General features: G+C 34.9%; 1 protein-coding gene and 1 pseudogene across 5 annotated transcripts in view; both read left to right on the forward strand.

The window, feature by feature from the left end:
* LOC105862089 (coiled-coil domain-containing protein 169) overlaps window positions 1–13,832 on the forward strand; it is a 105,008-nt gene that overhangs the window by 36,311 nt on the left and 54,865 nt on the right. For 4 of the 5 annotated variants that reach the window (XM_012748133.3, XM_012748134.3, XM_012748135.3 and 1 more), the window contains one exon: window positions 11,302–11,701. In XM_012748133.3, coding sequence (XP_012603587.1) covers window positions 11,302–11,401 — 100 coding nt within the window. In that variant the 3' untranslated portion in view covers window positions 11,402–11,701. Of the gene's footprint in view, window positions 1–5,695; window positions 5,718–11,301; window positions 11,702–13,832 lie in introns of those variants that run through there. The other variant, XM_076009484.1, reaches the window with a different exon arrangement.
* LOC142874894 (heterogeneous nuclear ribonucleoprotein A3 pseudogene) lies at window positions 3,599–5,076 on the forward strand (annotated as a pseudogene).

The raw sequence follows: 13,832 nt of genomic DNA on the forward strand, positions 1-13,832 counted from the left end.
ATTTGGCTGGATGGATCAAATTGTATTCTTTCTTGAATAGTCATAAATCCTTTAAATTATAATTCATTACCTTTATACATTTTCATCATTGGAAATATAATGTAGTTTAAATATTAAATTCTGATAAAAGACTTCCCTGTAAAACCTATCAAATCACTCTGTCAGGGTCCCTAAGACCACTCCCATGTTCAATGATTTGCTAGAAGGATTCACAAGGATTAGCATGTATTTGTATTAGTGGCTAAGATGTATTACAGTAAAAGGATACAAAGCAAAATCAACAAAGTCAAAAGGTACATGTGACAAAGTCTGAGAAAACTAGGCACAAGCTTCCAAAAGTCCTTTCCAAGTATATTCGCATAAGAGACACTTAATTCCACCAGCAATGACTTGCAACAAGTGTTGTGACAGCACATGAAGTTGTATGTATTATACCAGGGAAACTCATAGATACTTAGCACCCAAGGTTTTTATTGGTAGTACATCAAGTAGGCATCCTCTACCTAGGTAAACCAAAATTTCAGACTCCCAGGTGATCAGTATAAACTATATTGTTTATAAAAACAATATAGACATAGTTAATCATTCTTATTGTTTAGGGAAAGTTTTATATCAATGTAGAGAACTGTCTACCAGTAAGTTTCCAGACACCAGCCAACGGCTAATCTTGCAAGCAGGCTTTTCTAAGGATAGCAATTTCAAGCCTGCTATGTAACTCCTTTCTGTACAATCACCCTAAATAATTTTTCTTTTGTTTTTATATTTATCTTCCAGTTCAAATCTCTTTTTAAAAAATATTAATTAACTCTGTCATTAAAATTTGCTTAATAGTGAAGGGGGAAATATTTTGAAAATAAAAATAAAAGTTCTTCATTCTAATTAAATATTAACACACTCAAACATATGTATCACTAGGCTGTAAGTCCATGAAGGCAGTTGGTTTTCCATTGAATACCACTGTGAATTGGATCTCTTGGGAATAGACTCTGAAGTGGGAGTGAACATGCAGGAGGTTTATTAGTGACTGTTCTTAGGATTGCCACCTGGAGGAGAAGGGAAGGACCCAGGTTTAGATAGAGGGAGTGGGGCTATAGTGCAGCCACAGTCTCACATACCAGTCTGATTCATCCATGACAAAGTGTGGGCTTTTTCTTCCTCTGGTGGAATAACCCAGACCCTTTTCCCTGTGGAATCTGAGTCCCTGTTATCCTGTCTTTTCAAGGCCATTGCTAAGTACTAGTCCACTCACTATCAAAATTGGGCAACTTAGTACTAAAGGACACTGAAATATAATAGATCGCCCAGGTGCCAAACTCATTCCTCCTTGACCCCTGATGTAGCAGCCACTGAGTATCACACTGATGATCAGCTTCTCTGTGGGGCCCTCTATGCCATAGGTCTGAATGGAGCTTCAGGTGTTGGTACAGAGAGATGGACAACATGATGTAGGGTACCTGCTCATTCAGCTGGTTTGTGCCTCCAGCGCTGCTCATGCTTGATCCCAGATCTGTCACTTCCATATTTGATGAAGCTTAATGTTGAATCCAGTGCCTAGCATAAATTGGTGTTTAATACTTTTTGAATGACTTCATGAGTAAATGAATAGTCAAACAAATGGGCAAAAAAACCTCACTTTCTGAAACTATAAATAACCCAAATAACTTATCTAATAGGAACATTTCTGTATACCTGTAATCTTCCAAATTAGGTGTATGTAATTGATATTACCTTAAAATATTGTTTTTCTGTATTATTGACTTAACTTTAGAAGTGTTCTTTTATTGATGATTCAAATTGAATCTTAAAACCAAGTTTTTGTGTTAGGTACCTCACAGAATAGGATATCCAAATGGCCAATGGACACATGAGAGATACTCAACACCATTACTAATTAGCAGAATGGAAATTAAAATTATGAGATACAGCCACAAATTTTAAAGATTGATGATTTCAAGTGTTATTGAGGATGTATAGGAATAGGGGAATCTCATACACTCATGGTAAATTTATACAACCACTTTGGAGTACCGTTTAGCATTATTCTCTGTATTTAGCTGATCATATACCTTCTCTATGACCCACTAGTTCTACTCCTAATTATATACCTAATAAGATGGTGTATTCATTTACACCACAAGACCTGTACAAGAATGTTCATGACAAGTTTCTTTATAACAGTCCCAAATTGAAAACAATCTAAATGTCCATCAGTTGTACAATGGATAAAAATTATATATATATATATGTATATATCCACAATAACAAAATAAAAACAAATATGCTATAGTTCATACAACATTATGGATGATTTTCACAGCATCAGGTGAAAGAGATCAGAAATAAAACAATATTTACAATATGATACCATTCATATAAAGACTAACAACAGGCAAAACTAAACTGTGGTGTCAAAGACAGGATAGTAATTACCAATGGGAAAGAGAAAGGAAACAATAATTGGGAAGGACATAAAGGGGTATTCCAGTATGATAGCAAAATTCTATTTATTGACCTAGGTACTGGTTATAAGACTATTTGTTTTATTATAATTCATGGAGTAGTGCATTTATGTTTTGCGCACTTTCAATCAAGTTTTAGTGGCTTTTAATGTTTGTTTTGGTTGGTATTCTCATATGTGCTAATGTCAAAATATTGACTTACACAGTTTTTCTAATGTTAAAATAAATCATAACATTAGAAAATACCCATTTAAATGTAAAATTATATTTAAAAATCTAGCAAATAGGGATAGTGCCTGATTGAATACTAGTTATTATGTTCCTACTATGTGGAATTACGGCCTAAAATGAGCAAGATTTCTATACTACCATTGAAAGATATATTCTACAGATCCTTACATATTCTGATTTGAAAAATGCCTCTTTAAGAAAAATAGGAGATAGCTGGCCGGGCGCGGTGGCTCACGCCTGTAATCCTAGCTCTTGGGAGGCCGAGGCGGGCGGATTGCTCAAGGTCAGGAGTTCAAAACCAGCCTGAGCAAGAGCGAGACCCCGTCTCTACTATAAATAGAAAGAAATTAATTGGCCAACTGATATATATATAAAAAATTAGCCGGGCATGGTGGCGCATGCCTGTAGTCCAGCTACTCGGAAGGCTGAGGCAGAAGGATCACTCAAGCCCAGGAGTTTGAGGTTGCTGTGAGCTAGGCTGACGCCACGGCACTCACTCTAGCCTGGACAACAAAGTGAGACTCTGTCTCAAAAAAAAAAAGAAAAATAGGAGATAGCCTCTTTAGGATGAGTTTTGAAAGTTGCCCAAAAATGCCTAGACAAGTTATACAAGTAACTTTATTGATTGTGACCCGTGGCATGTGTTAGCTATGAAAAGTCATATTCCTTAAAGCAAGAAGTTCAAAGCTGGTACTACAGCAGTGGTTCCTAAAAGTAGCAAACTGTAAGGTTATTTTTCTCTTTAGTGCAAAGCCTCATTTTTTTTTTCTTTCTGCTTATGAAGAGTTTTAAAGTAATTAAAGGACCTAGAGGAAAAAAATAGCAAGGTAGTCCTTAGTGCCCTGGAATAAAACAACCTGAGAGAAATGGATTCTAAGACTCATTAAGAAACAGTTTGTCATATTGAACTTGAGTTGGAAGAGGCGAGTCTGGTCTCAAAATGGAGGGCCATGATCCAAAGGAACCAGAGCAGTTGAGAAAACTGTTTATTGGTGGTCTGAGCTTTGAAACTACAGATGATAGCTTAAGAGAACATTTTGAGAAATGGGGCACACTCACAGATTGTGTGGTAATGAGAGACCCCCAAACAACACATTCTAGGGGCTTTGGTTTTGTGACTTACTCTTGTGTTGAAGAGGTGGATGCAGCAATGTGTGCTCGACCACACAAGGTTGATGGGCGTGTTGTGGAACCAAAGAGAGCTGTTTCTAGAGAGGATTCTGTAAAGCCTGGTGCCCATCTAACAGTGAAGAAAATTTTTGTTGGTGGTATTAAAGAAGATATAGAAGAATATAATTTGAGAGACTACTTTGAAAAGTATGGAAAGATTGAAACCATAGAAGTTATGGAAGACAGGCAGAGTGGAAAAAAGAGAGGATTTGCTTTTGTAACTTTCGATGATCATGATACTGTTGATAAAATCATTGTTCAGAAATACCACACTATTAATGGGCATAATTGTGAAGTGAAAAAGGCCCTTTCAAAACAAGAGATGCAGTCTGCTGGATCTCAAAGAGGTCGGGGAGGTGGATCTGGCAACTTTATGGGTCGTGGAGGAAACTTTGGAGGTGGTGGAGGTAATTTTGGCCGTGGTGGAAACTTTGGTGGAAGAGGAGGCTATGGTGGTGGAGGTGGTGGCAGCAGAGGTAGTTATGGAGGAGGTGATGGTGGATACAATGGATTTGGAGGTGATGGTGGCAACTATGGTGGTGGTCCTGGTTATGGTAGTAGAGGGGGCTATGGTGGTGGACCAGGATATGGAAACCAAGGTGGTGGATATGGCGGTGGTGGAGGAGGATATGATGGTTACAATGAAGGAGGAAATTTTGGAGGTAACTATGGTGGTGGTGGGAACTATAATGATTTTGGAAATTATAGTGGACAACAGCAATCAAATTATGGACCCATGAAAGGGGGCAGTTTTGGTGGAAGAAGCTCGGGCAGTCCATATGGTGGTGGTTATGGATCTGGTGGTGAAAGTGGTGGATATGGTAGCAGAAGGTTCTAAAAACAGCAGAAAAGGGCTACAGTTCTTAGCAGGAGAGAGAGCGAGGAGTTGTCAGGAAAGCTGCAGGTTACTTTGAGACAGTCATCCCAAATGCATTAGAGGAACTGTAAAAATCTGCCACAGAAGGAACGATGATCCATAGTCAGAAAAGTTACTGCAGCTTAAACAGGAAACCCTTCTTGTTCAGGACTGTCATAGCCACAGTTTGCAAAAAGTGCAGCTATTGATTAATGCAATGTAGTGTCAATTAGATGTACATTCCTGAGGTCTTTTATCTGTTGTAGCTTTGTCTTTTTCTTTTTCTTTTCATTACATCAGGTATATTGCCCTGTAAATTGTGGTAGTGGTACCAGGAATAAAAAATTAAGGAATTTTTAACTTTTCAATATTTGTGTAGTTCAGTTTTTCTACATTTTAGTACAGAAACTTTAACAAAATGCAGTTTTGAAGGTGTTTCCTTGTGAGTTAACAAGTAAAGAAGATCATTGTTAATTACTATTTTGTATGAATTTTGCTAAAGTTAACTGTAAAGAAACACCTGCTGACTTGCAATTTAAGGGGAATCTATTCTCCCCATTTCCAAACCATGATATGAATGGGCGCTGACATGTGGAGAGAATAGATATTTGTATGTTTGCAATGTGTGTTTTAGATAAATAGAATTGGGTATTTAAATTAGCATATTTGTGAATTTAATAGCATTAAGATTACCATCCAATGAAAATCTCAAAATTTCTATTTGGTTTTTGTGCATTTTCTTCCAAAATGTAATCATATGATTTTAGTGTGTTAGATTTGCTGAGTCCTAGCTGTGTTTAGAACATCTTCATTCTACATTTACCTTGGTCACATTTGAACTTCTGCCATAGTTTTTGGGTATAAAGAATGTCTACTGCCCACTATTTAAATTCTGGGAAGGGATAGTGGGCGTTTTCCCTCTTCCTCCTACTTTATGAAGACAGTTCTTAAGAACGTTTCAAAATAGAGGACCACTAAGCCTGCTATGTCGGAGGAAATTAGTGGGTACTTTTTTTTTTCCTTTTTAAAAGCACAAGAGGCCCATAAATATCTTATTTTCCTTGGTTTAATTTTTTTTTCCTCTATACACACTTTCAGAGCAAGAGAATAAAAATCATGCGTTATTTAAACCCTTAACTGGCTGGCATGCTTTCTGGTTTGTACCCTATACATTTTGCTGGAGGAAACCAAGAACAGTCCTAGGTATAATTGTTCAAAATAACTTACTGCAGCAGAAATGTAGCATAGTTGCTTAGTACACTTGGGTGATCTGGAGTTCCTAAATTCCCAACGAACACATTGTTACTTCTTGTGTATATTTCAACCTAAATCATGTTGATGTGAGTTATCAATTTGTTTGGAAGGCCCTGGTTGAGAAGTTTTAGATAATAAGGTCATATATATATAAATATAAACCAATGTCTACTGTTTTGCGCCAGCTAGTGCTTACAATTTCATTCGAGCCCTAAGTATGTGCCCTGCTGTTATTCTTTCTTTGGCAGTTGAACGTTGAATTCGAGATTTCTTATTTTTGTTTTAAGAAGTACTAAGCAAAACAAGCAATAAAAAGGGGAATGGAGCATGCTAGTGTTTGAATATGCTCTTTTGTTGCTTCTAATTCTGTGCCCCTGTGCATTATTAATATTTGGATGCATGCAATGCCAGCATGGAAATTGGTCTTCACACATACTGCAGTTTTCCAGAAACACTCACAAACCAATAAATGTAACAGACATTCCATTTGTTAATGGGCATATATGTGAATAAGCAGTGTAGAAAATAGGCTAATATTAGAAAATGGTTAAGTACTTAAAACAACTTCAAGTGTGGTTATATAAATGGACACTGTCAATGTTCATAACTTCAACCTGGGTACCTGGTCAAAATGCTTGGGGAAACATTTTATTAAAATTAAGCTAAATTGTAAAAAAAAAAAAAAAAATAAGAAACAGTTTGTTAGGGGAGCTTCTGTTTGATTAAAAAAAAAGAGAAGAAGCTAGAGTACAAAAACACAACCAAGGCCGGGCGCTGTGGCTCACGCCTGTAATCCTAGCTCTTGGGAGGCCGAGGCGGGCGGATTGCTCAAGGTCAGGAGTTCAAAACCAGCCTGAGCAAGAGCGAGACCCCGTCTCTACTATAAATAGAAAGAAATTAATTGGCCAACTGATATATATATAAAAAATTAGCCGGGCATGGTGGCACATGCCTGTAGTCCCAGCTACGTGGGAGGCTGAGGCAGGAGGATTGCTTGAGCCCAGGAGTTTGAGGTTGCTGTGAGCCAGGCTGACACCACGGCACTCACTCTAGCCTGGATAACAAAGCGAGACTCTGTCTCAAAAAAAAAAAAAAAAAAAAACACAACCAAAATATCTAACATTAAAGAAATAATTCAGTAAACTATAATGATATTATGACATTGCAAAAATTACATTCTAAGAGAATACATAACTGACATAGAAAAATGCTTACCTATATATAATAGTAAGTAAAAATTATAATACAAAATAGTATATTGAAATTATGGAAAATTTATATTTATACATTTTAGTATTTTATGTAAGAATATATATACTTTATAATCATTTTAAATATCTTTATGTTAAAAGAGAAAAATTCTTCTGTTCTTGTGATACTGCTCTTTGGAGGATAGGCTCAAAAGCACACTCCAAATCATGGTTTGGATGTGGCAAAGTCATAACTTGTATCCAAAATGTTTGTAACCCCATAATATCCTGAAATGAATGAATGAATGAATTAGAAAAATTAAGAGAAAGTCTATCTACCAGATAGGCTATGGAAATCCTCAAGTCAAAATATCAGTGTAAATATATATTTTTTTAATTTCAGCATATTATGGGGGTACAGATTTTAAGGTTTCAATAAATGCCCTCCCCCCCCAGTGTAAATATTTTTGTAAGTAATTCTGTACAGTATTTTTAAAAAATAGTAGTCCCCCCTTATCCGAGGGGGATACATTTCAAGACCACCAATGGATGCCTGAAACCATGGAAAAGTACTGAATTAGAATTATATACTATTAATATTTTCTTTCTTATACATATATACCTATGATATAATTTAATTTATAAATTAGGCATATGGAGAGATTAATAATAAACTAGAATAATTATAACAATATACTATAATAAAAGTTATGTGAATGTGGTCTCTCTGTCTCTCAAATTATCTTATTGTACTGTATTCACCTATTTTTGGACCACAGTTGACCATGGGTAACTGAAACCACAGAAAGTGAAACCATGGATAGTGTGAATGAAAATTTGTACTGGCTTTGGAGCAGACAGACAAATCAATTTGCCTCTACCACTTATTATTTAATGTAATTTTATCTAAGTAACTCTCTCAGGCTCAGTTTACTCACCTATAAAATAGGAATGATGAACCCCAAATAGAATGGTTGGTATGAGAATTAAAGATTATTGAAAAATCCCTAGTTCAATAAACATTAGCTATTATCATTACTGTTCAATGTACAGTACTTGATTGAATATAAATAATCAGTAAAGTAACAAAGTATCAATAGAAAAATACATATGACAATAATTTGAAATACAAGTGACAAATCTACAACACAGTTATGCTGACATAATCTTGTAAGAGGCTTAGCCATTATCATTAATTTAAAAACCACAATGCTCCTCAGGAGTGTAAAATGATTTCCAAACTTTGTTCATCATGACTGATAGACCTACTATACCCACATATCACTGAAACAATTTATGAAACAACACTTACCCTTACTATATGTGATGCATACTGATACCTCCTTTTCTTTTTATATGTTCTTTTTCCTTTTCTGTTCTGTTTCCTTTCATGTTATTTTTATATTGCTACTGTAATTCACCAAATCAATCCACTAATGAGTTGCCTTTTACAGTTTAAAAAGCACTGCTCTGAAATGCATCTAGAAGAGTAAACATTTCTTAACAGTGAAGCACCTCAGCTTTGTGATTAGTGTCATCAAGTCAGTTAGATCTTTTAGAAATAGGTCATATTTAGGAAGATACTTAAAACATTCTTAAAGTAATAGAAGAGGATTTAATATAGTAAACAATATCTATAATGAGCTGTTAATTAAATACGATATAATTAAATGATTGTGGTTAATTCCATATTCCACCAGGGGATGAAATTATTCTTAAACATTGTTAATTAACTAAAAAACATTTTAACAGGAATTGGTTTTTTCCCAAAGCACAACATTTTAAAAATATTTTTTATTGAGATATAATTTGCATACCAAAAAATTCACTCTTTTAAAGTGTAAAACACAATGATTTTTAGTATATTCACAATTTGTACAACCATAACCACTAATTCAAGAACATTTTATCACCCCAAAAAGAAACCCTATACTAATTACCAGTCAGTTACCTACCCCCAGACCCCTTGCAATCACTAATCTGCTTTCCATCTCTATGGATTTACCTATTTTTCAAATATTTTTTCTTCCCTTTCCTTTCTTCCTCTTCTTCTGGGACACCCATTATACATATGTGGGCATACTTGATGGTATTTTATAGATCTCTGATGCTCTGTTCATCTTTCTTTATTCCTTATTGTCTGTTTCTCAAACTGGGTAATCTTAATTGACATGATATTGACATATCTTCTACTTTGTCAGTTCTTCTGCCTGCTTCAATCTACTGTTGAACTCTAGTGAATTCTTCATTTCAGTTATATTTTTCAACTCAAGAATGTCTATTTTTTTTGTTCTTTTTTCTTTAATAGTTTCTGTCCCATATTGATATTCTTTATTTGATGAGGCATCATTCTCATACTTTCCTCTATACATATGGTTTCCTTTAGTTTTTTGAACATATTTAAAATAGTGGATTTAAAGTCTTTGTCCAGTAAATCTACTCTCTAGACTTCATGAGGGAACATATTTATTAATTGCATTTTTCTTATTAAGAGCCACACTTTCTTGTCTCTTTGCATGTCTTGTAATTTTTTGTTGGAAACTGAACATTCTAAAAAATATAATGTGGCCACTCTGTATATCAGATTTTCTCCCCTCCCCAGGGTTTGTTGTTATAGCTATTTTTGTTGCTTTTTGCTTGTTCAGTGACTTTTCTGAAATAATTCTATAGATATATAGTTTTTGTCCTGTGTAGCCACTGAAATGTCTGCTGAGTTAGCTTAGTGTTCAGCTAATGATTGGACAGAGATTTCTTTAAATGCCTGGAATCAATAAATCTTCCAGCCTCTGTTGAAAGGCTGTGTGTGTGTGTGTGTGTGTGTGTGTGTGTGTGTGTGTGTGTGTGTGTGTGTGTGTGTTGGGGTATGTCTCCAACACTCAGACAGTCAGATTACAACTCTGTTTTATCCTTCACTTCCTGCTTGTGCAGGGTCTCAAGGTTAGCCAGAGGCAAGAGCTTAGGGCCTTCGCAAGTCTTTCTTGAGTATGTACACAGACTTATGAATGCACACAGTTACACATGTGCATGGTCTTCTAGATTTCAAGAAATATGTTGGAGTTTATTAACACTCATTTCTCAGCTTTTCCTTTTAAACTTCCTGCCTCAACTGTTATCTGTGGATTTAGGCAGCTATGAAGTTAAATAGGAGTTTCTAATTGTTTAAGCAAATGCCCCTAGGGAAAAGGCTATTCACACTGGATCATCTCCAAGTCAGGTCAAACAAAGACCTGACTGTTTAAATAATGAAAATTCTCTAGGAATGAATCAGTCTTTAAAGGAGTTCCAACTGTGGTGTCTACCAGGCTGCTGGTTTTCACTGCAATTGTGGGCTATTGGTTTTCATGGATACCAAGGACCTGGGGAAGGAGGAGTAGGGGAGAGAGCGAATAGGCATTAGAGTAAGTTAAAATGCTACAAAACTGTCGTTACAAAGTTTTAGCTGTTTGTTTGTTGTTGTTTTATAAATTCACCAGGATAGCTGCAAGTCTTTAGTTAATTCGCAGAGTTTCGAAAAAAGTTGCTTCAGACATTTTTGCCAATTTCTTAATGCTTTTATGGAGGAGAGAAGGAGAAAACAACAGGTTCTAACTTTGTCATTTTTTTGACATCATTCCCTAACTAAAATATTTTTAAAAGCACATATTGTGGGGAATTGAAGTGGCCTTTTACTATCTCAAGTAAGAGTGTAAGGAAGGTTGGCTTTATAAAGATACATAAGTCAATAAGCAAAAAAAGATCCCATGGAAATCTAAGAATAAGTATTCATGGATCTTTATTGCTATATTGTCCCTACTCCATGATCCTCCTCTATTTTCTTAGTTTCCATTCAAATTCCAAGGGCAAGTATCAGAATGGTCCATTTCATCTTTAGATAAACCTGATGGGCTGCTTCCCTGTCTTTGGACTATCTACCCTTGACTTGTATGTCTCTGTAGCCATGGTGAGATGATACGCTGTAATATATAGCTGCCTAAGATTGCACTGTAGGCAAAAACTACGCACAGGAAGATTTTCATGTGAAGGACTGTGGACAAGGGGAACGAGGTGCAACATATAGCTCTCCCTGTCTGGCATATAATGTTTCTGTTGCACATACACAATGGTGACTGAAAAATCATGATTAACACTTATTTTATTTCAGGGGAAGATATAATCCAGTTAATCAGAAGACAATGAATGCCAAGAGAGGACCAACAAAAAAGGTTACAAGATCAAACCATCTTCCAAAACTCAATCCATGATTCCAGAACTTGTGGATTTCTATTTCTTCGGTTTTTTTTTCCCCATCTATAATATTCAACTTTTGAAATTAATGTTCAACACATTTTCCAGGAAATGAAATAGAAAAGAAAGAATAGCCAAACTTCTTTTTAGATCCTTTTCCAGAGGTTTGTTCCTTTGTCTGCATGAATGTAATTTTCTCTAGTGACCCTAAAATATCTAATAGAAGTATTTGTGATTTTTGAAATATCCTAGGAAATCTGAAGGTTCGCATCATTACACTTGCTTTTAATAATATCCATGTTCTGCTCTGATAGTAACATTGCTATTATGTTTGGTTTCTCGTTGGCTATTAGCTAAAAATGGGAGTTCATAAAACCTATTTGCTATTTCAGGCTATATCATGCACGGTTTTTTAAATCTCAGCTTTAAACAAAGGTCCATTTTAAATTTTGTCTTGAAATATCATGGTATTGTGGAAACAACCCTCAATCATGAATCAGCTGCTTATGGTCCCCACTCTGCCATGAATGTAGGAGATCTGGGGCAAGTCCCTTTATCTCATCTTCATTTCCCATACCTGTACAATGACTGAGGCACACTATATAATTTCTAAGTTTTCTTACCATTCTAGAAAATCAATGCTTATTTAATCACAAGGTCCTGCCGCTTAGCCCATGGTAACTTAAGTCATTTTGTGATGTTTATTTATTTGTAGTGATAGCCTAGTCCTTTGGACCAAATTTTGCAAGTGTTCACAATACTCAAGTCCAGAAGTGGAGATAAATGAGGATAAGAGAAGGGTTCTTTTTAAACATTTATAAAATGTATTGAATACTCCTATTCATATTTAGACTGTTTTTGTCATTTAGATGATTTTTGTAACTCTCACCTAGGTCTGGAACATACAAATAACTTATTTACCCACTTTAACAAGTGAAATTATAGGAATTTAAATTTGCAGAAATCACTCAGAGGTAATATAATTTCCAGTTAATGATGTTCTTACCTTATCTCTGGCACTAAATCTACATTTTATTCAGTATCACCAGTAATGAGTACCAAATGCATTGCTATAATTACCTCTCTAGATGTTTACTTTCTTTCTTTAAGGAAGAAAGCATAGATTTCATATAGCCAAAAAATTCTTTTATGTGACTTTAAAATGTAATGCACAAAATCATAAAGTAACTTTCTATAAATTATTCTATATTGGAACTGGAAATATTTTCTTCTGTTCTTAAGCCAACTACAGATATTTAGGTACCTTGACTCATATTATTGGTCAAATACGAGATTTTTATGCTTTTTACCATCTTAGCATTAGAAGAAAATTAATAATTTAAATATAGTAATAATTATAATTATCAATGAAAAATAAACAAGTATATTTCTTTCATACAGAAGTAAGACATTGTGGGAACTGGACTAAGGAACATTTAAAGTTATCTCAATCACTGGGATGGAATATTAATTGAACACCTTATCACAGGGATTCTATCACATTTAAGGCTAGTTTTAAGCTTTGAGGGAATTTGTAATGTGAAGTTTGATAAGAAAATGCAATTATTTATTGTAACCAGAGCAAAAATGACAGTTTGGAGTCTTTATTTTGTTTGATACTCAAATATGTGTTTATACCTATGTGTTGATATCAATATTTTTTATTGGAAAGTTCAGAATTCATAAAGCAAAAAATCAGTAAAACAATATTTAATGTATTTCAGAATTTAAAATGCCTAAATATACTACAAAATGTCAAGAAAAAGCATTTACAAAAGCAAATGTTGCTATAAATAAAAAGACAGGCAATAGTGAGTATGGTGAGGATGTGGAGAAGCCAGAACCCTCATGCATTACTGGTAGGATGTAAAGTGATATAGCCACTTTGGAAAATTGTCACTTCCTCAAAAGGTTAAACATAGTTACCATATAACACTGGCAAGTCCACTCTTATGTATACACCCAAGAGAAATGGAAATCTACATCCACATAAAAACATATACATGAAGGTTTTTAGTACCATTATTCAAATAGCCAAAAAGGAGAAACAGCCCAAATGTCAATCAACTTATGAATGAACAAAGTATGATGCATCTAAACAATGGATATTATTTGGCAATAAAAAGGAATGAAATGATGATATATGCTACAACATGGAGAAACCTTGGAAACATTATCGTGAGAGAATATGGTCACAAAAGACCACATATTACATTGCATATCCATTTATATGTAATATCCAAATAGGCAAATCCATAGAGACAAAAAGTGGATTAGTAGTTGCCTGGGGCTAGGGCTGAGGGGAAGGGTTGGTGATGGACAGTGACTGCTAATGGGTAGAAGGTTTCTTTTTGGTGTGATGAAAATGTTCTAAACTTGATTATAGTGACAGTTGCACAACTCTGTGAATATAATAAAAAAACTATTGAATTGTACACTTTAATGGAT

This window comes from Microcebus murinus, chromosome 13, assembly GCF_040939455.1.
Source record: "Microcebus murinus isolate Inina chromosome 13, M.murinus_Inina_mat1.0, whole genome shotgun sequence".
In the NCBI taxonomy this organism is placed as follows: domain Eukaryota; kingdom Metazoa; phylum Chordata; class Mammalia; order Primates; family Cheirogaleidae; genus Microcebus; species Microcebus murinus.